At 35.5% G+C, this 25932-nt stretch overlaps 2 protein-coding genes across 7 annotated transcripts; one reads left to right on the top strand and one right to left on the bottom strand.

The window, feature by feature from the left end:
- Nucleotides 1-1282: 1282 nt before the first annotated feature.
- Nucleotides 1283-13576, bottom strand: LOC128230471 (uncharacterized protein C12orf29 homolog). Of its 2 annotated transcripts, none has more exons than XM_052942760.1 (8): nt 13543-13576; nt 12583-12731; nt 11351-11459; nt 10830-10993; nt 9649-9821; nt 8920-9023; nt 7913-8076; nt 1283-6726 (listed from the first exon to the last, which is right to left on the bottom strand). In XM_052942760.1, exons 2-8 carry the CDS (start codon nt 12679-12681, stop codon nt 6493-6495), a joined length of 1047 nt encoding a protein of 348 aa, XP_052798720.1. In that variant the 5' UTR covers nt 12682-12731; nt 13543-13576; the 3' UTR covers nt 1283-6492. The 2 variants fall into 2 exon arrangements, with proteins under 2 accessions (XP_052798720.1, XP_052798721.1); XM_052942761.1 differs by having other exon boundaries at nt 12603-12731.
- A 22-nt stretch (nt 13577-13598) lies between these two features.
- LOC128230469 (beta-lactamase domain-containing protein 2-like) lies at nt 13599-25278 on the top strand. 5 transcript variants are annotated; one of them, XM_052942756.1, is made up of 10 exons: nt 13599-13657; nt 14811-14966; nt 15370-15561; nt 16654-16753; nt 17814-17919; nt 19149-19271; nt 20682-20854; nt 22804-22920; nt 23646-23786; nt 24712-25278. In XM_052942756.1, the coding sequence occupies exons 2-10, from the start codon at nt 14821-14823 to the stop codon at nt 24979-24981; spliced, it is 1368 nt and encodes a 455-aa protein (XP_052798716.1). In that variant the 5' UTR covers nt 13599-13657; nt 14811-14820; the 3' UTR covers nt 24982-25278. The 5 variants fall into 5 exon arrangements, with proteins under 5 accessions (XP_052798716.1, XP_052798718.1, XP_052798717.1 ...); XM_052942758.1 differs by having other exon boundaries at nt 13609-13652; XM_052942757.1 differs by having other exon boundaries at nt 13651-13686.
- The last annotated feature ends 654 nt before the right edge of the window (nt 25279-25932 follow it).

The following is a 25932-nucleotide window of genomic DNA, read 5'->3' as shown; positions in this document are numbered from 1 at the left end:
ATATATACACACCAGTAATGTTTTAGCTTCCATAGGGACACCATAGAGTATTGTTTTATCTGGTCAACACCATTTCATGTTTCAAACAATGAAAAGGGTATAGAAATAACTGATAAGCCAATGCACAGAAATCATATGACCTGCCAACATATCTTCAAGGTCAAGGCCACACTTAAAGGTTTAAAGGTCAGAAATATACTTTTGTGTCCCCTGCATGACTTCAACCAAAGAAAGGATTTTAAAAATTATTTGGCAAAAATGTTAACCACGTGGACCCTATGTACATAGATCAAGTTTGGTCTGCCTAATTTCAAGGTCAAAACCCAACTACACGAAACAACTGATAGTAGGATTGGCATAAATGTTCACAGCAATCAGCACCTTGCAAAGCCCATGTTCCATGATTTGGTTGTCTTGCACTAATGAAAGTAAGGATACATACAGGATTTTATAACAGGAAGCTTTACTGACATACTGATCAGGCGCGTAGCTAGAGTCAATTTGGGATGCCGCAGATTGATGCCTTGGAGGTATGTGTGGGAAGTGGTTGCCCCCTCCCTTCGGTTTTTATTTTAAATTCAGGGGTTTTGGTATGACAAAAACTTCGACCTGTCAAAATATCATTATGCAACTGTGTATTTGTAGTCAGCTACAGGCCTGCTGATTCTCATCGAGCATGGTGTGTGAACATGAATCTGTCAAGATAGATGCATGTTTATACACCAAACGAGATGTGGTACAAAGTGTCAAAAAATATTACTATCATTATATATTTTCTTTTATACCATGGTATGCATCCTATGAAAAATTCTATGTTTTATCACATACCGGTAGGTTGTATTTTTAACCAAAGAAATTGCTTTTAGGTTTTACAAACGGTAACGGTAACATTTTTTTTAAATTTCCATTCGGCGTCAATGGCGTCATAAATCAGTGGCATTAGTGTTACTGCATTTTCTTGAATATAAACACTAACCAGCAGTTGAATTCTTTCACAAGGGATTAGAAAAGAAATAATGTGTAAACGACAGCACCCAACACTCAATACTATGCCAATGTGGGACTGGTCAACGACAGTAGGGTCATATTATTTATATATTTATTTTCCAGAATAGTTTGCTTTATTGTCAGACAAGGATTTAAAAAGGAATACAATTATTTAAGATATTTTCCAAAGGATGATTATTTCAAGAATGGAAAAGCTAGCTTTCCAAGTAGCAATCTTGTTAATTCCTTGAACATGGATTTCTGATTTAAAAACGTCTCATAACAAAATATAAAATATCTTTTCAAGTTTAATACCGTACTGACAAACTCTCCACCACAACAAAATACTACTTTTCGCATAAAACAACATACCGAGTTTAACAAATAGGTTTTTGACATAGAACATATACAAAGTGAAAAAACAGCATCAGAGTTTCTAACAGCTGATAATTTTTAATCCTAAAAAATAGCCAGGGTCTGTTTGAGTATGAGGGATTCATGCCTAAAGCACGGTAAAAGAGTAAAGACCTCTTAAAATTGTTCAAAGTGGTCTAATCCCCTTTGCCTTTCTTAAGGAATAAATCTCTCATACTCAAACAGACCCCTTTTGAATTCGTTTTCCCCAAGTTATTTATATTAATTACAAGGTACTTCCTAATATACTATTTTTAATGCAGACCTCTGAGCAAAAACAACTGTACAATAGTCTGATGTTAAAAGCTCCAATCCCAATTTTAGGATTTATCCTGAACTAAAGAACCTGTAAGTATACTGGTATCATTGGTATGCCTAGCTTAAGTTAAGTCCAAAGACATTTTTTCCCTTCAGAGTCACAAGTTTATTTTTTTAATCCATATAAATATCACAAAAGAAAGAAATTACACAATGGATTGTAATTTTTAAGATCATGATAAAAGGTATAACTGTTCTAATTCAAAGTGGGGAAAATAATTTCAGAACCTTTTTTCAGATTAATGTAAAAAGTTACATCAATCAACTTTACAGTGAACATACGGGCAGATTACCAGAGCACCAATAGTGGATGCCAATGCCTTTTTTAAGCTGAAAAGGGGCATAACTCAACAATTATTAAAGCAAGAAGTTATGGGCCTTGCTTACACAAATGCATACTTTTTCGGGCTGACAATATGTGTTAAACTTTCCATTTGACCATCATTACCAGCTTTTGAGTTCCGGCCAAGGTTTAAGTTTTTGCACACCGATGCTGCTCAAGTTGTCCATGTCAGCTGGGACCAATAACAAATCCTACTCCCAGACGTCAGCAATGCCAAAAAAAGCTATCAAAACACTTTAACTTTTATCTTTGAAAACAACAAAAGACAAGCAAAATATTGAATACAAGTTGTCCATTATCCATTCATAAACAAAACCTCCAAAAACCAACATTCAAGTTAATCTATTTTTAACGCGAGGTTGTTTCCATACCTCAAACATCGAAAGTGTCAAGGACTTATGTCAAGAATACTTTTGTTTTCAAGGACACCTGCACTGGTTTCTGCACGGGAAACAAATTCCAAGATATTCTATAATCTTTCAGCACAATCAAGCTAAAATGTTATAAAACTTAACACTTAAATGTACCCTAAATTTCTGGCCATTATAAACAAGAGGCCCAAAAGGGCCTATGCTCTACTGGCATGGCTTTTGTAGTCATATCAATCCAGAGCATGTATGTATGGGCAAAAGGCAACAGACATATACTTTATGTTTTGTGTTTGGGTTACCTGAAAACGTAGCACGTTCAACATCTGAGCCCAGAAAGTATTGTAAGCAGATTAGTTGCATGAACTATTTTAATATGTGCCAAGTAAAAGTCATCTGACAAAAAAAAAATGCTTTCAAAACTGTACTCATAGTAAAAATTTCTGTAGTTTTAGAAGTTAAAAAAAGTTGGTCAAAAGGTCAAAGTCAAGGGCATCCTAGGACAACATTGATCAATTTGAACAAACATTCACAATCAATTGTGCTGAGATGGATGCACGAACACACAAAAAGATTTTCAAACCTTTCCAGATTTATGTTAACCAAACCTGTGAACCCTGGGTGTGGCCAGTAATGACACCAGGTGCATAACTTAAACATTCACAACCAATTTTGTTAAGATGAATGTGCAAACTACAGAACTTAAAGCTAAAAAATGGCCTTTGGGCTTTCAACAAGAACAAGGCAGAGTAATTCACAAGATCAGCTGCAGAAGCAAAACGCAAATTGTCTCTCAAAATCCTAGACTTGCAAATTGTCTCCCTTAACTCTAGACTTGAATTTACATGTACATGTAAACTTGGCTAAAAATAGAATTCGCTCATGCAGACCTGGCTAAAAATAGAAAGCATTTTTTAAAACTTTCATGGCCCATAACCTAGGCATTTATGGACGGATCTGGCTGGTTTTCGAAAGGAACCGAGCTCTAATGGATATCTATATACTGTACAAGTTTCATCGAGATACAATCAAAACTGAAGACTGTATCGTGTTCACAAGCAATTGTTTACAGACGCACGACTGCATGGACGCACGAACTTTCATGGCCTATAATCTAGGCATTTATGGACGGATCTGGCTGGTTTTCGAAAGGAACCGAGCTCTAATGGATATCTATATACTGTACAAGTTTCATCGAGATACAATCAAAACTGAAGACTGTATCGTGTTCACAAGCAATTGTTTACAGACGCACGACCGCATGGACGCACGACCGCACATACTACGTACACATTACCATCGCATAAGCTCTTCTGGCCTTTGGCCAGTAGAGCTAAAAATCAATGATTTAATATAAGATACACAAATTTATTTTGAAATAGATATCGACATGAAATATCAGCTGTACTTGAAACGAATATGAAATAAATAAATAACATACTAAGCAAAAAATTATATACTGGATTTTTTTTTAAGCATTAACTAGAGCTGTCACAGGAGTGACGAATACCCCCAAATGCCGCCTGGACACAGGAATGGCAAACCATTCCTTTGAAAAGAGGCCATAACTCCAAGGTTACTGCACACTGCATCTTCTTTTATCATGCATGTATTGTTTGTCCAGAAACCGTTTTTCTATTTTCGTAACAGTGCACAAAAACCTTTACTCCACTGGCCCCATTTTCAATCACAAGTATTGTCTTCACAGAGGCTGCCTATACAGCAAGTTTCATCACAATATCTCATGCCCAATTAAAGTTATGAAGCAGAAACCATTTTTCTATTTTTAGTAACAGTGACCTTGACCTTGGCCCCACCAGCCCCAATATCGAACCTGACCTGTATCTTCTGATGTTACACCTGTGTACCAAAAAATGTTCAAATCTGTCAAGCCTTTCATGAGTTATCGTCCGGAAACCGTTTTTCTATTTTTAGTAACAGTGACCTTGACCCCACCAGCCCCAATATCGAACTTGATCTGTATCTTCTGATGTTACACCTGTGTACGAAAAAATTTTCAAATCCGTTTAGCCTTTCATGAGTTATCGTCCAGAAACCGTTTTTCTTTTTTAGTAACAGTGACCTTGACCTTGGCCCCACCAGCCCCAATATCGAACTTGACCTGTATCTTCTGATGTTACACCTGTGTACCAAAAATTTTTCAAATCTGTCAAGCCTTTCATGAGTTATCGTCCGGAAACCGTTTTTCTATTTTTAGTAACAGTGACCTTGACCTTGGCCCCACCAGCCCCAATATCGAACTTGACCTGTATCTTCTGATGTTACACCTGTGTACCAAAAATTGTTCAAATCCGTTTAGCCTTTCATGAGTTATCGTCCAGAAACCGTTTTTCTTTTTTTAGTAACAGTGACCTTGACCTTGGCCCCACCAGCCCCAATATCGAACTTGACCTGTATCTTCTGATGTTACACCTATGTACCAAAAAAATTTCAAATCTGTCAAGCCTTTCATCAGTTATCATCCAGAAACCGCTTTTCTATTTTTAGTAACAGTGACCTTGACCCCACCAGCCCCAATATCGAACTTGACCTGTATCTTCTGATGTTACACCTGTGTACCAAAAATTTTTCAAATCTGTCAAGCCTTTCATGAGTTATCGTCCGGAAACCGTTTTTCTATTTTTAGTAACAGTGACCTTGACCTTGGCCCCACCAGCCCCAATATTGAACTTGACCTGTATCTTCTGATGTTACACCTGTGTACCAAAAAATGTTCAAATCTGTCAAGCCTTTCATGAGTTATCGTCCGGAAACCGTTTTTCTATTTTTAGTAACAGTGACCTTGACCCCACCAGCCCCAATATCGAACTTGACCTGTATCTTCTGATGTTACTACTGTGTACCAAAATTTTTTCAAATCTGTCAAGCCTTTCATGAGTTATCGTCCAGAAACCGTTTTTCTATTTTTAGTAACAGTGACCTTGACCTTGGCCCCACCAGCCCCAATATCATAATTGACCTGTATCTTCTGATGTTACACCGGGGTACCAAAATTTTTTCAAATCTGTCAAGCCTTTCATGAGTTATCATCCGGAAACCGTTTTTCTATTTTTAGTAACAGTGACCTTGACCTTGGCCCCACCAGCCCCAATATCGAACTTGACCTGTATCTTCTGATGTTACACCTGTGTACCAAAATTTTTTCAAATCTGTCCAGCCTTTCATGAGTTATCGTCCGGAAACCGTTTTTCTATTTTTAGTAACAGTGACCTTGACCTTGGCCCCACCAGCCCCAATATCGAACTTGACCTGTATCTTCTGAAGTTACACCTGTGTACCAAAAAATTTTCAAATCTGTCCAGCCTTTCATGAGTTATCGTCCGGAAACCATGAAAACCGACCGACCAACCGACAAGCTCACTCCTATATACCCCCTCAAACTTCGTTTGTGGGGGTATAATGAAAATGAGTTATTTTACATAATAAAAATTATCATGAACAAACACTAAACAGGAACTGGCATACTCATTTAAATTTAATTTAATAAATACAGGCCAAAAATTATTCAATTTTCAATAGCGTTACTTACTTTTTTAGAACATTAACTGTCAACATCTTTGAGAAATTATTAACATGAGACCTCTAACTTGGATTTTTGATGATGCCTCATCATTAAAGCAAGCATTTTCTTTACCTTAAACATAAAATTACAAACAACTTGATGTCTGGCCTTATAGAAAGTGAAATAATCACTTTCAATGTAGAACCCACAAATACCCTTTATGATGAAATTTTGTGTCATGCAAAAAAGCACATGATTATTTAGAAGATCTTAAATGCCATTATAAAATGTACATAAAAGATCAAGAAGAATTGTCTGTACCTAAAACATTAATGTTTTATTTTATATAAGATGCAATGATAATGGTTTATGGTTTATCAATCACAATTTGAAATTTCAGGCAGTAAAAAAGCATCTCTTTCAATAAGATATGGACCCAATTGTAAAGAATGGTTTAATGAAAACTGTGAGAGAATTAAAATAAAGCCATAAAAGCATGTAACTGGACCCAAGTTTCAAGAAAGATCTTGGAAAAAACGCTATGACTTTTCATCATTCTTCTGATCACAATCTCCATCAATATTGTCCAACTCTGACACAATTCTCTCCAGATCTTTCAAGCTGTCACAAGTGTGTCCATTCAGTTTGGCCATGGTTGCTATGAAGTCATTTTCAATATCAAGGTCATTGGTATCCATGGATATTTTCACAGGTCTCAAGGTCAAGGTCGGATCAGAAACTGGCCATTTCAGGGACACATGGTTCCTGTGAACCTGTGCAACAACAAAACATAATTGTTAACCTATGAAATATACAAAACATAATTGTTAGCCTATGAAATATACAAAACATAATTGTTAACCTATGAAATATACAAAACATAATTGTTAACCTATGAAATATACAAAACATAATTATTAACCTGTATGAAATACACTATTGATAAAGGAAAACAATGTTTTTTTTATAAACAGTCAATGCTGCTGGTTTAGTGAGGATATTTTTTAACTGACTTCCAATATATTCATATAATAGAATCTATTTCAGTGCTCCAGCCAGGATTTGAAAAGGGCAGGGTGCTAGATCAGAAAGAGCACTTCTGAACATTGAATGAGCCTTAATGGGGCACTTGCAAGGGCCAATGTTCAATTTTAATTGATTGTTATGAATATCTTTACTTTAATGTCAAGATTATGTCTATTTATTAACAAGCCTAAAATTTATCTTGCCCATTGAAGAAAACTTTAATTTAACCTATAACAATTCGGAAAGGCACACTCATTGATATAAAGTACACAGTTTCTGTTGCACATATATATATATATATATAAATATAATCAAACATTGGCCGGATTGATCAGAACTTTGTAAGAGTTTAAGCTGCACTCTCACGGATTTAACGTTTTGACAGCTTTTTAATTTTTTGTCTTGGAACGAGCCATTTTTTGCGAAAATGCATGAAAACCTGCTATATAAGACTGTTGACAAAAAATGAGACCCCAGATTTGTATATTCAAGTTTAAAAATTGACGTTTTAGGCATTTTCCTTAAACCGTTTATAGTAAAGGTTTAATCCATAAAACATTAATTTTCGAACGGAAATATGAAATTCTGCGTTCTGACCTTTTGTTAGCAATCTTTAATCGTTGATTTGCGGATATTTACGCAAAAATTTGCTTTCTCTAAGACAAAATTTGAAAAAATAAAAAAGTTGTAAAAACGGTATATCTGTGAGAGTGTAGCTTTAACAACATGTGCTCATATATTTAAACAAAATAAGCTAAAACAGTTGTATTAAATCATGTTAGAAATACTGTGTATCATAAGTGCATCCATGAGCTTTCCAGTACAGATTTGAAAGTTTACAACGATGACGTTAACAACATTGTTAACTTAAACAAAGTTCAGAACAAACAGCCCCATGTCCAATGAGAGAATTCTTAAATTAACTTTACCCACCTTGAAAAGTGTCCCGTTGGCACAATGCCAGACGATACCTTCCACCTGCCCCGACCCCTTGAACCATGCCCTAATGTCTTCCAAGGAGATTGGCGGGGCATTCTCTACCTTGATGGTCCCGTGGATTACAAGCAGATGGATTGGGTTCTTCTTTGTGCCTAGACCTGTAAGATTTAAAACCAATTTTTAATTCATACCTCTAGAATTAAGTACATATTGTTCAATTCCATACAACTCTATAATTGATTAACATTTCAAAATTTCAAAATAACGTTCTTTTGACATTTGTAGGTTTAAAATAAAATCAAAGATATAAATATTAAAACAATTTTTACTCTTCAAATGGTGATCTTTCAAAGAAGCATTCATATGAAACAATGGCCGGCTTGTTCAATACTTTGTTAAATTTAACAATGTTGTTATCATCATCGTTGTTAACTAAATCTGTACTACTCTGAAATTTTCACTAGTTATCTGCAGTAATTCTTCCAAATTTTGTAACAACAGTTTCAGCTGTGATTGTGTTATCCAAATATCTTAGCACATCATAGAATAGTTCACCTTTAAAAGTCAACAATAACAAATTTAACCATGTTGCTAAATTTGAAAAAAGTTGTGAACAATCAGCCCTTTGTTTGATAGCTTCAGCCTATTTAGTGTTACAGTCAGATAAAGTATTAAGGTTGTCCGGTTAGCCCAGTGGTTATCGCACTCGCTTCTCACCAAGGCGACCCGAGTTTGACTCCTGGCCTGGGCGCATTTGAATTTGGTTAGTGGTCACCGAGCCAGACAAGTGGGTTTTTCTCCGGGTACTCCGGTTTCCCCCACAACACAAAACCACACTCTCACGCAACATCGTCCAACGAGAGTGACTTAGTATAAGCTATCATAGCTTTCTTCACAATCATTGTAAAATATATAATGTTTAAACTAAACATGTACAATCAAATTAATTTTTGATCAACAGTCATAAACATGGTTGTTTACCCATACAAACACAAACTGACCATATGGATTTCCGTTGATGTTTGTACCTATGAGCTCCGCGGTATGACCAGTCAAGCTGGACAGATTGACGCACTCCACAAACAAACCGCCTCCTAACTCCTCCCTGCAAGTCATATGGTAAGATTTCTGTAAGATTAACAGCAGTCAAAGATAAATTTAACAGCCCATGGCCATCCTTAGTCCTAGAGGCTATGTTTTTCTTATGAGTTCAAAAGTAAATACAAGTGAATACAAACGTATTATCAAGAACTCTGTTCTCCAGCCATATGTTTACACCACCGCAAGAGTTAAACAACCAAGAAACAATTCACATGCATCAAATTTGGTACTTTTTGTGCCTGGCTTTCGGGAAACTATTTCCCATTAAATAACTTGACATAACTTTAATATAGGGTAAGTCTAATTATGCAGCTTGTGAGCATGGGCAAAATAATGGTGCCACAGAGCATTAACTTGACAACTTAACTAAGCCAGAGATATGGGTCTTATGTTTAATATCATTGGCAACATACCAAGTGTCATTTGAAAAATCTTGGATGGAGTTATGGTCAACAGATGGTATTTGAATTATATGGTCAATGTTAAAGTTTTTGCACAACGCAAACCACATCAAGTCTATCATAATACTTCGACCTTTTTTCTTCAAAAAACGAGACAACTATTTTTTTCAGAAAAACAAACAAGCTAAATATTTAAAAGCTGATCTACTGCTACATCCATTACTTTACCGTAGAACCAAAGCCAGGCCAGCCTTCAGGTCCACAGCCTGCAGGTGCCAGCAGTGAGGTCGTGACGATGAAGAGATTGGTACCCAACCTGGCGTGTGGCCGATGTCATCTGGTATAGGGGAACCATCCACAATCTCTACTCCTGAAGCTGGGATCCAGTACTGGGGAGTTTCCTACAAAAAAATAGTATATCAATATAAGATTGGTACCCAGCTTGGCGTTTGACAGATGCTGTCAGGTACAGGGGAACCATCCACAATCTCTACTCCTGAAGCTGGGATCCAGTACTGCAGTTTCCTACAAGAGATAGCATTACCTTGAAATCAACGAGTATGGTACCCAGCCTGATGTGTTGACGATGTTGTCTGGTACAAGGGCACCATTCCCAATATCCAATATAGACATAACATCTGCAATAAAACTAAATTCATAAATATCTTTGCTGTAGATAGAAGTGTGTGTATTCAGAAATTTTTATAAAAAAATCTTGTAATTCTGGATCACCCCTCGTATATACTTTGACCAGATTAAAACTTAAAACCTTTTTGTAAGCTGTTATAAAATCATAAGTCCTTCTATTTAGAGAATTCAATGAAAAATAAACATTGAATTGATTAAAAATGAGAGATGCTATTACATGTACATTGATCAAAACAAGCATAAATCTGGATTTTGTTATACATGTTTATATATTTGGCCTCATGGGTTAGCCTTATAATTATATATGCACATATATATTTTGGGCTTAATCAAGAAAATCTTGAGTGTATACAATTTAAAGCTGGACTCTCACAGATTGAACGTTTTGACAACTTGACCAACCAGCCAATTTTTGCGTAAATACATGGAAAACAGTTATATAGGACTGCTGACAAAAAATTATATCGCAGATTTTTAAATTTAAGTTATTTTTTTTATGTTTTATGCATTTTTTCGTAAACCATTAGTAACGGTTTAAGCCATAAAACATTAATTTTCGAACGGAAATAAGAAAATCTGCTACGGTATCTGATCTTTTGTCAGCAATCTTTTATCTTTGATTTGCAGATATTTACGCAAAAATTTGCTCTTTCCAAGACAAAAAATAAAAACAGTTGTAAAAACAGTTTATCTGTGAGAGTGCAGCTTTAATGAGCCACCAGTAATGACAATACTAAAGAGAGGTAGAAGTTTTAAGCCACCTTAAAGTCTTTTAGAATGTCCCACTTGAATGTAGGTGAAAGGTTACTCGATTCTCCCTCCCCTTGCTTTCCATGTTTCTGTCGTCCTATCTGCCATTTACGGAACTTCTTCTCTGCGCCCTTTGTTGGCTTACGGTCAAATCTAGCCCACAGCCATGGATTTCCTGCAAAGTCAAATTCTTATGAGTATGTTGCTGTAAATCATTGACCATAAAACCATAATAAGGATATTTGATAATTTTAACCATTTAAATATACGAAAGAAAGGGTGTCCATGCTTGTCTTCATGAAGGCAGAAGGTTGTTACCAAAAATGGACAGGGTGCAGCAACCTTCCATAATTCTTTAGCTAAAAGTTCTAACATGTATTGTCGCATAAGAATGTAAAAGTAATATCAGAAACTGTTACATATGTTACTAAAAACACTACTATCAATCATTTTTGCCATGGACCTATAAACCATAGGTCTGTGATTATACTGATTAAGATTTCTGTCCAAAAGAAATAAATTAAATTAATACCTTCAAATTCTGAAATGTAACAACAAGTCCCATCTAACTTTTCTGTTGCAACAGCAGTTTGAATGTCATTTTCCAGAGCTCGAACTTTGATTGTGTTAGTGGCAGCAACCTGCAAAAGCAAATTCATTGACATTAAAATTGATGGGAAAAATATATTGTCTCACTTTGACTATCATGTGGAACAACAAATGATATTTACAAGATTTTTTATTATCTTTCAGGAATTTAGTTTATAAAACTAATTTCTTTTAGCTCCATTGTGATAAAAGCTGACAGCTTAACAGTGATATTTTTTCGTGCAATTTACTGCCTTCTAAAGGCTGTTTCCCCTTGCGAAAAAATGTCCATTTTTCCCAAAATTTTATATTTTTTCCCAATTTGATAAATGTAGATTACGTCAATGAATAAAAAAGCAACAAATTTCTTGAATATAAACATAATCTTGACAATACTTACTCTTTCACAACATAATGTATGTACATAAAAAAGTTAGAACATGTATATTTACCATTATATTAGCTATTTTGGCCTGATTTTGTATTTTTCCCAAAGTCAACTTTTTTTCCCAATTTGCAAGTAAAAATAATTCCAAAAAAAATCACTGCTTATAGAATCAAGCTTGAGTGTGTTTCCTGGGTATAAACCAGTATTGGTGTCCTTTCTTAGAGGTACTGGTGAGGATCGAACCCACAACCTGATGGGCGAGAGGCATACACCTGAAACACTACACCACTCTCAGGGAATCGACTCATGGATTGGTTTGAAAGGTAATTAGTTGTGTGAATAAAAATGCACAATGTGCTTAGATGTCTATTGTGGTTTTTAAAAAAGAAAACAGCCTAACCATTTTGGGCGTATTTTGGGTCTGTCTGAACAAACCCTACTTTCTCTACTGATACTAGTATTAGTGACCAGGTTTTTTGTAAGAAATCTTTGTTTCTGTCAGTAAGATGATTTTAATATAATTTCTGACCAAGTGATGGCTCAAACTCTAATGATTTTATAAGCAATTTTTAACACATATAAAATAATTGCAACTGTTTCATGTGTTTATATTTTTAAGAATGATTATGTCATGACTATAAATTGTGACCAATCAGCATAAAAAGCTGTGGTCATCACAACTATTAGTATCAGTATTCTTGATCAAACCCGAACTGTTACTTTTCATAGATAATATTTTCCTGAGCTTCAGACTGCAAGTGCCTAGAGCTATGCGTTGCTTATCTTACCCGATATGTCTGATGCTCACGTTTAGCTGACGGTTCATCAAATACGGCCGTCTCAAACACACACGAGATTTTCTTCTGGACAGACCCAAGAGCCTCCATGTTCCAAAGAGTTTCAACTTACCAGCTCCAGGGCTATCAATTTAAGGCACCTGGAAACAAAATAGTAAGTGTATGCAAACAAATGCAATGCTGGTGCAATCCGTAGCTACAATAATGAGTGATCAGGGATACTTTTTTTTATTATTTTGACATTTCTTATGTATCCCTGTAACGCTACAACTCTCTACCATTTAACAACGGGCGAAATGATATACTGTAATAATATGCATTGATGTTGAATAATAATGACAAAGTTGTTCAATTTTTATCCGACAGTGATCTGAACTGTATTTAATTTGTCATTAGAGTTGTTATTTTCACATTAATATATTATGGGTCACGAATACCGTTATACATGTACACAACCAGTCAGATTTGTCCCAGATTTACCGATATCGGGATACTCGATAAACAATCGACACTTGTAAGTGTTTTATGATAACTGAACATGTTTTGTGGGCATCCAGTACTGTTATAACTTAATAAGTGTTCAATAGTAGGCAATAATATTTTCGTAGAATTTATAACGGAGATAATTTCAAAATTGTGGCCGCAAGGATTCTCTGCGCAAGGACCGCTTGCTACTTTTTGCTGGGATGGTGGACGTCACGAGTCTGCCATATTAAAAAAATCGTCAAAAGACTCGTTGACGGCCATTTAGGTGGACTAGTGCAATCCGGCCAATGGCAATGTTTTATTAATTTAAAAAATCAAAATTCAAGGAAGTTGAACATGTACTGTATATCTTTTCGAACAAACTTTGACTTAACCATAATTCATTATATTCTTATTATGCGCATGACATAAATATGAGATGAATACAAACAAAAAAAGAATTTAAAACACAATTATTATCATCACCCATGGGCGCAGCCATTTTGAAAAATCATCGTCAAAGGGAGAATACTCTGGAGAAAATTTGTTGAGTGTTGTGTGCTAATTTTTAACCTGAACAAAGATTTGCGAGTACGGTAAGGTAAGGGTTTACCTTTTAATCCTTATATGGTAAGACACTCAAACGACAAAGATTGTTATAAGTTACAATTTATTATTTAATCTGTTCCATGCAGTATTGCTGACGTGTACTCACTGTCAACTTGATACTACAGTAAAATTCTACCTTGCCACAATTTTACTCTACTGTACAGCTATTCAGTTGGCATACTATACACTAATCATTACTGTTTTAGAATACAGTCTACATTTTCAGCCATTGAGATTGCAGATAGGCAACCATTAAGTACTAGACTTAATCATTAAGAATTTCAATGTTCGCGCATGTTTAAAGGTCCGCCTACTGCCAATCATCCGATACACACTCCCTGTGTCGGATTTTGCGTCGACAATGCATCAGCCAATAAGGTTGTATTTTAAGTCAGTTAGATGACATGAAGTGAACTCTTAATGATTAAGAAGGACTCGGTCGCTATGCTTGCTCCGCCCATTCTTAATCATTAAGAATTCACTTCATGTCATCTAACTACATTTGTATTACATACATGTAGATCAAGTCAATTATTTAAGTAATAATTTAAGTGCCTTGTTTTTATGGCTATGAAAATCAGTATGGGGCCAAACGTCTCAACTCAATTTGATTAAGGGGACGAAATGGCAGGGCCGAAATGTCTTAGGGGCCGATTTGGTTGTAGGCTGATTTGGTAAGGGGCCGATTTGTCTCACTCCCGTTTTTATAATAGCAAATAAGTAAAGTTATGCATACTGTTGATATCATACAAAAATGAAAATATTTCCCTGTTATCTAGGACCCATATATAACCATATATATATCAACGACAGTGACCTATAATTCTTTTAAAGGTCTATGCTGTTATAGACATATTTTAGAATTATTTTAATTAACTACATGGACATGGATATGCACATACATGTATATATCCTAAACCTATTTACTGGTTATTGGTCTGTGAACACTAGGGGATCCAGGGGAGTGGGGCTAAACATACCAGTAATACCCAGTTACAGTTTGTTTTGCCTGTACACACTTCACTTTAGACACAGTGCATGTCATTTACTAATAAGATAATAATTTACTGGTACGGTTCAAATCCATATCCATTACACCGCATTGCCGCACTTTCACTTTCACAATTATCTCAATATTTTTTCAGAACCTGCTGTATGGTAGGACAATGGTTAACCCGACACGTGACTAGATTTGCAATCGCTTGGAAGACAAAGTTTAAAAAACCTAACATGGGTAAAGGCAAACTAGTGGTGAATGGGTACACAGCTCCAGGCTTTGAGAAAGTTCGGGAAACATTTAAGTAAGTACATAGTGATTTATGAATGAATGAATGAAATTACATGTGTAATTAGTTTATATTTAATAATCAATCAGCTTTAAACTTATTTTCTACATGGAAGATATTTGAAGGACAGGTTTAAATTTTTTCTTTCCAAAATAAGACAATTTATAAATATTCTTACAAAGCCAGCGGCCCCAGGATTTGACGTAACTTAGGGGCGTAACCTTTTGACTTGCACCAATCCCTCAGAACTGAAATTTATTTGGTTAAAAGTATTAGCAGGGGGGTTTGGAGTAGTAACCCCATGGACAATTTCTTGTCTGAAACTTTGCCACATTTCATGCCTGATCGATTACCTCAAATAATGTGAATATTACGCCTCACAAAATTTAAACAATTTACAGTAATTTCAATCTTTTAGGGCAAACTTGGAGTCAGGGCTGGATCAAGGTGGCAGTTTTGCAGTGTTCTATCATGGAGAGCCCGTGGTAAACTTATGGGGAGGCTACTCTGACTACGACTGCCGACGTATGTGGAAAGAGGACACTCTTTCGACATTTTACTCTTCAACAAAAGCTGTGGCTGCCTTTGTTATAGCTCACTTAGTAGACAGGTACATGTTTGTGAAATTGCTTAAGATTAGCTTAAAGGGATTCGTTCATGTTCAGGCATCCAAAAACAAATAATTTCATCTGAAATGTGAACAAAATGTTTGTAACAATGATAAAACATCATAACTTGTTCAAATTTATAAGAGTTAATTGATAACAGATATTGAAAAATGTGACACGAAATGCTCTATTTTGCTGATAACCATTAGAACCACTACTGAAAAACGAATTATTTTATGCTAAAAATTAAAAAAAAAATGTTTAAATGACTAATGAGTATCAGTCATTAACTTTTTTTTTTAAGCGAATTAGGTAAACTTTATCAAATTAAAAAAATTATGAAATAATTGTGGCCAATATAAAATCTGTGAACAAGTCCCTTTAAGTTATAGTTAGACCATAATATGATCAAGTAATCAGTTTAGTCATCCTATTGACTATAAAGTGTGTTTATTTTTGTCCATAAAGAAAAGCAAAATGCTTTTTGGTGCATTGTTTTATTGACATGATGCCGAACCACCCTGATATAAATGTTCATAAGTGTATTAAACGGATGGAGAGTTTTACTAGTCACATGATAACCCTGGATATACAAATGATTCAATGTATTCATTTGTTGAATCAAGTAGGCAACTTACCGTAATCGAGGGCGATATTAATTCAATTTACCATCATGTCAATTGACAATCAAACCTGACTGCGTTCACACCCTCAATAGGTAATTACAAAATTCATTGAAATTAACTGGGATCCTACCCCAAGATATGAACAAAAGAATCTATTAAATCTAAGTCCACATGATTTTTTGTCCATTTGATGTTTTGAATGCTTTTAATTACTTCAACATTTAGGAATATTGAAATGAGTTTGAAATTGAAAACAGCTTTATGTCAATTGATTGCCTTAGAATAGTCTTTAAAAATGCTTTGATTGGTGGATGGATTATTTTTGTTTTAGGAATGGAGTTGTTATTAATGGGCTTACCAGAAGTGTTCATGATATTTTCAGCTTTCACCTTGTTTAAGGAAAAAATAAACTGAAATGGTTTAACAAGCCAGATGTCAGCAAATTGTACTTGAAATATTTTATTTCAGAGGTTTGCTTGATTACCAGAAGCCAGTCAGTCGATATTGGCCAGAATTTGCACAAAAAGGGAAGGGGGCAGTAACTGTGGAACAACTTATTTCAAACCAGGTAAGATTTCAATATACGTGATATTTCAGATTCTTAAAAAGCATAACTTCTATTTTAAATCTTAGTTCACTACAAAAATGATAATATATAGTCATCAGAGTGTCTCATAAAACTAAATGCATTAAAAAATCCATTATCTACATTAGATGTAGATATAATGAATATGATGCTCGTGCAAAAGCGATAATTGTTAATTGAAGAAAATTCCCTGGTCTGATGTCAAATTCCCCTGGAATTCTGAACAAAAAGTTAAAAATCCCCTAAAAAGGTCTCCAGAAATAACGCATGTATGCTAACTATTCATGCTATGAAATAGTATACATATTATTAGCTGAAATTTGACCTCATTCCCAATGAAAAAACGTGAACTTTTTACCAGAAAATGAAATCAAATATTTTGAAAAAAAAAATGAATTAAAATAATTTTGGCAAGAAAATTGACCCCTATTAAGTTTTTTGGGTGAAGAAAAATCCATGTGTTCCTGAAGTCTCTCACTTTTATCTATCTTATTATTGTTAATTTCTATGACAAATGGGAGTTTTCAAATTAAGTCAACAATGCATGTTCCCAATCAGAAAAGCCCTGACTCCCTTTCCATAGTGGTTAAAATAAACACCAGGAGAACTTCATATCTTAAGAATTACTTTCCCAACTAACAACCCATTCATTGACACTATCAAGTTGCACTCTCACAGATCGGCATTTTTGTCTCTGAATCAGCTGATTCTGGCATAAACGCCTTCAATTCAGTCATATAAAGTAACTCACAATAGAACAGATCTCAATTGTTTGAGAGACGGCCGTAAAAACGGCCATAAATACCAATTTATTAAAGCGTTAAGAACGCTTTTAGCTATAAAACAGGATTTTTTACCATAAATATGAAAAACTGCAATCTAATCTGTAGTCTGCCTTCTTGTATCATTGGTTTCCAGATATGCACGTGAAAACTGGCTCATTCCAGGACACAAAACAACAACAAAAGCATCGTCAATTCAGTCAAACTGTGAGATTGCAGCTTTAAAGGAGAACTCTCCAAGTTTTGTCTCTATCTTTCAGGCGGGGTTGATCACTCTGGACCAGCCATTCTGGTTGTCAGAGTTACGTGATGATCCAGTCAAACTTGGCAGGAAGCTTGCAGAACAAGAGCCGTTTTGGAAGCCAGGTAATAGTTTTAACAGTTTATTTGTATGCCTTCCAGCACTGTTACAAATGCTCTTTGGCTACAATAAAGATTGTAAGTTTAAGACCACAAGGCCAATATAATTTAATTGCTAGATTTTTGTCCAATTATTTTTTCTTAGATGACTGTTTCACTGTTAAATATGTGCTGAGGCTCTTTCTTATTGCATAAGGGGCCATACACATGTGTTTCTAGACATATTGTTTCATGATGAAAAACAAGATATAGAAAAAATAAAGATTAATTCTGTATTTTAGGATCAAAGGAGTTGGAAAACAACCTCTGGGTTTGTTTGTGTGTGTGTTTATTGTCAGGTTGTCTGTTTTTCAAAAAAAAAAAGTTGATTGTCATAGCGTTAGTGTCTTCCCTGGTGAGTGGTGATGTTGTGCATAGATATAAATATTGACCATAACTCAAACATGCATTCAAGATGTCATAAGAAACTTAGGACCAAATCTTGCCAGAGACAATATTCTCATAACTAAGGCTAAGTTAACTTATGTCCCTTGTTCGCCTTAAAAAAACCCTCTGCGTAATGTCCCTTGTTTGCCTGAAAAAAAACACCCCGAGTATATCGATTACTTTCTTCTTAATCACACGTATATGGCAGTTTATAAAACTGTATAATAAAAATGTATAATAATGTTATTATGTCTGTCAAGATAAGACCTCCCCTTAGCTAAAATTTATTATTCATCATTGTGTTAGCCCTCTCCACCATTGCGTACAAATAACTTTTTATTTATCCGAATTCTACATACATCATACAGATAATATTTAACAATTGAAAACATGGGTATTACAAATTTCCTAATATTGATTTTTTCGCCGAAAAATGAAAGTATTTGAGCTTCTGGAATTTATGATTTTCTCTCTTGAGTCTGGAGTACTCCTTAAAAACATAGCCCCCCCAGGCTTGGGATTGCCGGGGAAATGGTCCATGCTTTTACCTTCCAGATGGCCCCGCAGTGCCGGGTGAATGCGGTGGGATTGTCTTTGCGCCAAAAATAGCGGGGAATGGGCCTTACCTATGGTCCCTGGGGTGCACGAGTGTTTGGCGGGGATTTTACCAGCAGTTCAACCGCGCAGGGAAGGGATTTTACTAGGGCTTGGCTGGACCGAAAGTCTTAAAGTCCCCACTATTCCCCAGACATGGGGGGCCGTGGTTACAATTGACTGGTGCATTATGACCGCCACACTGTTTGTTACAGGGGAGAAGCACGGTTACCATCCACTAACATTTGGACTCTACCTGGACCAGGTTGTAAGGCACGCAGACCCTCAACACCGATCGCTTGCTCAGTACTTTAACGATGAAATCGCGAAACCATTTGGTGAGCATTATTAGCTAGCTACTATAGCTCCATTAGTAACTGTAGGTCCAGGCCTGCGCATGATGTCATATTTTTTTAGAAAAAAAATGTGTTTTTTATCTTAGATATAAAAAAAAGATGTTAAACATCTGTTTTGCATGTCTTATGTTGGAAGAGAAATTCATGACTAGGGATTGTCATACTCAGAGCCTTGTTGTTGTTGCCAAAAATGTTTTAATGTTAGTCAGGCCAAAACTGGGAAACAAGTTTAGTGGGTTTAATATGAAACTTTGTACAAGTAACCACAATAATATTTTGACAACTTTTTAACCAGGTTTTTACAAAGTGAAACCTGGTTATTAGAATGACGAGCGTCGTTGTTCGGGCGGGCGGGCGAGCGGGCGGCAGCATCAAACTCACCTATGAAACTGAATAATTTCAGTAAGGGTCGACATATCTTGACCAAACTTGGTCTATAGGAAGAGTATATGAATACCTTTCATGGGATTGCATTTGGGGTCCCTAGGGTCAAGGTCACTGTTACTAAAAATAGAAAAACGGTTCAAACTGAATAACTTTAGTTAGGGTTCACATATCTTGACCAAACTTGGTATAAAGGAAGAGTTTATGGATACCTTACATGGGATGGCATTTGAGGTCCATAGGGTCAAGGTCACTGTTACTAAAAAAAGAAAATAAACAGTTGAAACTGAATAACTAGTCAGGGTCCACATATCTTGACCAAACTTGGTATAAAGGAAGAGTTTATGGAGACCTGTCATGGGCTTGTGTTTTGGTTCCCTAGGATCAAGGTCACTGTTACTAAAAAAAAGGAGAATGGTTGAAACTGAATAATTTTAGTCAGGGTTCACATTTCTTGACCAAACTTGGTCTATAGGAAGAGTTTATGAATACCTTTCATGGGATTGCGTTTGGGATATCTAGAGCCAAGGCCAAGGTCACTTTACTAAAAAGAGAAAAATGGTTGAAACTGAATAACTTTAGTTAGGGTTGACATATCTTGACCCAACTTGGTATAAAGGAAGAGTTTATGGATACCTTTCATGTGATTGCGTTTGGGGTCCCTATGGCCAAGGTCACTGTTACTAAAAATAGAAAAACAGATACAGGCTGAAGTTCTACTGTCAATCATTGAAAACCTGGTTTCGTTGCATTGCGTTGAGAAATTAATGATTTATGACTAAAAGCATTGCATAAAACTTTTTTTTTTAAATAAATATGAAAACCAACTTTATTATTTTTGTCAAAAAATATCACTGGTTTCCATGTATTTGCAAAAAACTGTCTCTTTCCAAGACAAAATATAAAAAAAAAGTTGTCAAAATGTTGTGAGAGTGTAGCTTTAAGAACACTTTATTATTCTTATGTTTAAGCGACCTGTTTACTGAATATTTCTACATTGTTTGCCAGACATAGAAATGTACATTATTTTGCCTAAAAATCTGAATCATCGGGCCGCCAGAGTAAGGCTTGCACGTCCGTACACACGAGATGATTACGCCGTGGAGCATGGTCAACATTTCAAAGGAGATATGGCACTCTTCCAGGCCACAAATGATAAGACCGCTCTTGACTTTAAGACTGTGAGTTATGGGGATGGAAAACCTCAAAGAGGCTTAACATCATACAACAAGCATTGCAAGAAACAGCTGGAGAGATTTCTGTATTAAAAAGAAATATACTGTGATTAATCACTTAAATCATTGGTCATCAAGTGTACATTTCTTTTATTTTAAGAAAACTTGAGCCATGCAAACTGTTTATGATGTTAAGTTTCTAGATGATTTGAATACATGGACTATCCTGAAAATATTTTGTTGATTGTGGAGTACCTGTATTCTGTTACAAATGTACTTTGACATTGTGTTTCCGTACTTCATATATATAATATGAAATGTTAATTAAAAATAAAAATCTGACCACAATTTAAAGATTACATGGACATCCACATGACAAAAATGTTTCAGGATAGTTAAGAATAATAATCAGAGACTCAATTATTATACATAGTATGTACCTGTACTTACAGGCATAGAACTTTACATTGGCCTTCCCAAATCTCTCTACCACCGAGCAACAAGGGTGGTGTTTCCAAGACCTCTAGACCAATCCGAGATGCTAAAAAAGTTCAGGGGTGATTTGAATCTGTTAATGAAAACAGCCAATAACCCTCAGGATTTCAAAACTGTGAGTGGCTTATAAGTAAATTCTGTGGTTTGCTTTAATTTTCGTGAGGGGTTAATATTTGTGATTTTCAGTGAATTATTTCAGTTGGTGAATTTGAAGCCTAAACAAACATTCAATTGACTGATGTTTACCAATGATTTAAAGGGACTGTACACCAGATTGGCACCAAAAAGTTTTTTTCTGTAACAAATCTCAGGACAATTATCTAATAGAATGTGTTACGCTTTGATATCACAAAAAAGTACCAGAATGTAAAAAAAAAAATGTGTCGGAGATCGGGTTCGAACCCGTGTCGCCAAAATTGCAATCGAGCGTCGTATCCACTGAGCTACGAAAGCTTACTCTAATTGGGTGACATAATTAAGCTATACACCTACCTCGGTAATATCACGTGATAACACCGACTAGCCAATCACGCATTGAATGAATTCTACCTGGTAGACATACCCAGTAATCTTTTATTAATGGTAAAATACGAAATAACTGCTAAACTTAAATAAATTGTAAACTATGTGGTACTTCAGTTAGTAAGTTTCAATGCATTGTACATATTGATGCCAAGTTTATGTCAGTTTTCTACAATTTTCTCTTTTTTTCCCCTATTTTATCATACGTGAGACAACCTATCATGTGGAGTACAGCCCTTTTAATATAAGCGCCACAAATTTAATTCCACCCGCAATTGGTCAATTCAAAAGAATAAAAAAACAACACCATACAGAATTTAAATGATCTGCAGAAATATAATCAAATGTATCTTATAGGAAGAAAATATTTGAAACCATGGTAATGGATGATGAACTATATGTTTAAGTATATTTTTCTTCATCCTTCTTCTTAATTGCTTGTGAAATGACCACTCTTGTTTTGGTTATTATACACTACATCATCTGCAAAAATGAGTCATGCAGGGGAAAAATTGCATTTTCATTTTGGCAAATTATTGTGTGTCAAAAGCGGGCAATCATTGCTATCTCTGATTTAAATTTTGCACATAGTTTAAAGTTTATTTTTATTTTCCGATTGCTTGTCTGAATTTGTCTTGTGATGATAGAATGAATGCCTCTACAGAACTTTATTTTGCAGCCTGCCTTAAAAGTGAAAACAGAAACACCAGAGTTATTAGTACCTGTTACATTCCATAATGATAGAAGTTTAATTGCCCTTAACGCTGGTATAACTTTAAGAATCATAAATGATATCAAACCAGGTTAATTATGCTTACAAAAACAACATAAAAATGACAAAAGTGGCACATAAGACATGCATAAAGAATTTGTTTGGTGTTTTTGTAATCAAGTTAGCTTCACTGCAACTTTAACTGTTCACTTTTACCATTTTTCAGACATTAAAGATGAATGACCCTGACATTCGTGAGTTGCCCTGTCCCTCCACGCATGGCCATGCCACGGCAGCAAACATGGCCAAGCTGTTTGGTATTGTGGCTAATGGCGGTACAAAGGTAATTGATTCATTGATATGCTTTTGATGTATAATATTACCAGATGTTGAAAATGTATGGCCCTGACATTTGTTAATTGCCTTCTTCGATGCAAAGCTATGCCACAGCAGCCATTTGTAAGTTGCCCTCTTCCTCGACGCACTTCCTCCGCAGCAGCCATTTTGGTATTGTGGCCAATGGTGACACAAAGTTAAAACCTTTAATGAAATGTTTTGATGTTGGTTATGAACCTTATCAGTAGAGGTTAAAGATGAACAAACCCCTTTTTCAGATTACATCGTATCTTATTTTTCCATAGAAAGACTTGACACAGCCTTCAACGTGGCCAAAATGTTTTATTGTTTGTTATCTCTAAGACATTGATATCTGTAGAAATAAAAGATGAGTGAACCAGGTGTACAGGAGGGACATGAAACAACAACAGCAGCAACAACAACAACAACTTTTTATGCATTCAGGCAATTATGCCTATAGTATAGCATACAAACAATTTACGAGCAAAAAGGTAAAATAATCGAGAAGCATAATAAAAAAATGTGAACACAAGATGAATGATGGTTAAGTAGTAGTGAAGTATTTTGCAGAAAAAGGTAAATCTAGGATCCTGTCTTTTCATAGGTCACAGCAGCAAACATTGCTGTTACTGTTATGAGTATAACACTTCTGGGGCTGTATTCATGAGCATATATGTGAACAATTTCAACTTAGTTCCTTTATCTCTTTAGGATGGCAAGGCGTTACTCTCTCAAGAGGCTACAGAGAGGTTCACTAAGCCCCTTGTCGCGGGAATAGACTGCAGTTTCGGTATGGACGCGGCTTGGAGTGTGGGAACACACCTCATAACCATGGTGACAGGAAGCCAACCCGTATGTGAATATGTGGCATTTTGTTATATTTACCTTCGCCTAGTCCTTTGTATAGATGAAACTTGACTTTCATATCGTTTAACACGCAAGAAGTTATGACGTCATTGTTTATTTCAATATTGCGCTCTGATTGGATTAGCCTGATATAAGTATTGATCACATTTTTTATGCGTTAATTAATGATTGAATTGCGGGTTTGATGTCATTATTGGGGTATGAACGCAATTGGGCTGGTCAAAGTGTATGGAGTCCGAAGGACTCCACGCGTACTTTCATTCCTTATATTTACACCAATAGCTCCTTATTTTATTCAAGGATTGTTAAAAAATACCTCATTTCATTCAGTAATCCTTTCTTACCCATTCTGTAAATAGAACGACCCGACTATAACCGGTAACATTTTTTTCAAATGACGTCACAATAACGCGGGAAAAGATCAACCATGTTGAGTCACTTTTAAATGTAAAATTGAAACACTAACAATACATTTAAAATATAATAAATTAACACTTTCTAAAATGTTGATTTATATTTTACGGGACCTGCTGACACAATACAAACAACAAGATCAATAGTTTTCATGTATATTGTTATGCAATGAATTGCGATCCGGACATATCCAAAGATGTTGCCTTCATCGATTGATAAACGCAATTGCAAAAAGGCAGTTCATTTAAGAAATGGAAGTTGAGGTGTAAATATTGCTGTATGAATGCAGTAGGGCACACAAGCACACTCCATAAAAAAAAGTAAATTTTGAAATAACTATTTTACAATAACATATCGGCAATATGTTTGCTAACAGTAGTAACTGGTTTGTTTCTTTTAACAAGAGCATAGTTGTTTTGGCTGCTGGGATGGTCCCTGTAATTTCTTGTAGTATGGTATGTTGAGATCATATATATTTGCATGTCATTCTTTTCAGCCAAACCACATATTTGGCCATGGAGGATATGGTGGCCAATACGCGGCCTGTGATATACGCCACAAGATAGGTTTTGCCTACACGACCTGCTTTCTCGATCCCTTCACCTCATACAGTGATAACGGTGATGAGAGAATGTATTCCCTTGTAAACGTGATGTACCAGTGTGTATTCGACAAGGAAAATATGAAGCAAGAATGGCGATTGTTTCCGTTTCATTCCAAGTTTAAAAGCTACATGGATCAGAATCAAATGACAAGCAAACTTTGATTAAAAGAGGATTGACGAGTATAATAACTTACTCAGGTTTATCTATAGACAGCATTCTGTGATTCACACCATTATTTAAGCATTCTTAATTATTGTATGATTGTGATTTCAATTTGATGCTTGATATAATAATAGGTTTTAATTTTTGTATCAGGATAATGTTTGACAATAAAGAGAGTCTGTGGAGTCGGAGACATGTGATTTCCACTAGGACTCCAACAGTTTGGCATTAGGAGTCCGTAAGACTGCTAGTACATGCAAAGGAAAACTTTGATAATAAATGCTATTTTGCATGCATGAGTGTTGATTTCAGTTTCTGGAAATAATCTACTATCGCCAGACCCCTAATTTTGACCTTCACTCTTACATTTGTAAGAAGTTGTCTGGCGGATTCCTGTGCAAAAAAGAAGCGGTTAATGTCTTAGACTTTAGTAATTGCTAGAAAATGAATGATAATTTTGTGGTTGAAAATCTTTTGAGGGCAATCTAATTTACTGAAAAATGTGATTCTTGATACTACTAACTTGCTATTTGCATGCCCCTGAAGTGTTTTATTTGTCTGTCCTTCTGTCACAACAGTTTACAACTCAAACTTGGTAGGCAGGTTGGTTTTGACCAGCATATGAACCCTATTGATTTCAAGGCCGGTAGGTCTAAGGATAATGTCTTGGTGACCTTAAGCTGATTATCCGTTTCCTATCATTAACTATAGAATGCTTAGGCCCAGGGACCTAAATAAGAAAACAGGTTGGTAATGACCAGCAGATGACGCCTATTGATTTTGAGGTCAGTGGGTCAAAGGTCAATGTTATGGTGACTTTAAGGTGAAAATTTAGCATTTCCAATCAATAACTTAAGAAAGTTAAGGCCCAGAGATGATTGACAGCACTCCATCTTGCAGTGACTTATCATTTCCATGTACATACTGTGCTGTTTATAACTGTTTGAGAT

The sequence above is a fragment of the Mya arenaria genome, chromosome 4 (genome assembly GCF_026914265.1).
Source record: "Mya arenaria isolate MELC-2E11 chromosome 4, ASM2691426v1".
Taxonomy (NCBI): domain Eukaryota; kingdom Metazoa; phylum Mollusca; class Bivalvia; order Myida; family Myidae; genus Mya; species Mya arenaria.
Note: the sequence above shows the minus strand (reverse complement) of the source record. Positions and strands in the feature narration are given on the sequence as shown.

Bases quoted from the DNA above. Each gene is read 5' to 3' on its own strand.
- LOC128230469 (XM_052942754.1), top strand. The intron at 14,967-15,369 runs GTAAGTACATAG...TCAATCTTTTAG, and splicing joins AAAGTTCGGGAAACATTTAA to GGCAAACTTGGAGTCAGGGC. The intron at 16,754-17,813 runs GTAAGATTTCAA...TCTATCTTTCAG, and splicing joins AACAACTTATTTCAAACCAG to GCGGGGTTGATCACTCTGGA.
- LOC128230471 (XM_052942760.1), bottom strand. From the start codon at position 12,681: ATGGAGGCTCTTGGGTCTGTCCAGAAGAAAATCTCGTGTGTGTTTGAG. The intron at 8,077-8,919 runs GTCAGTTTGTGT...TAAATCTTACAG, and splicing joins CATCAACGGAAATCCATATG to GTCTAGGCACAAAGAAGAAC. The intron at 6,727-7,912 runs GTGGGTAAAGTT...GTTGTTGCACAG, and splicing joins CCAACGGGACACTTTTCAAG to GTTCACAGGAACCATGTGTC.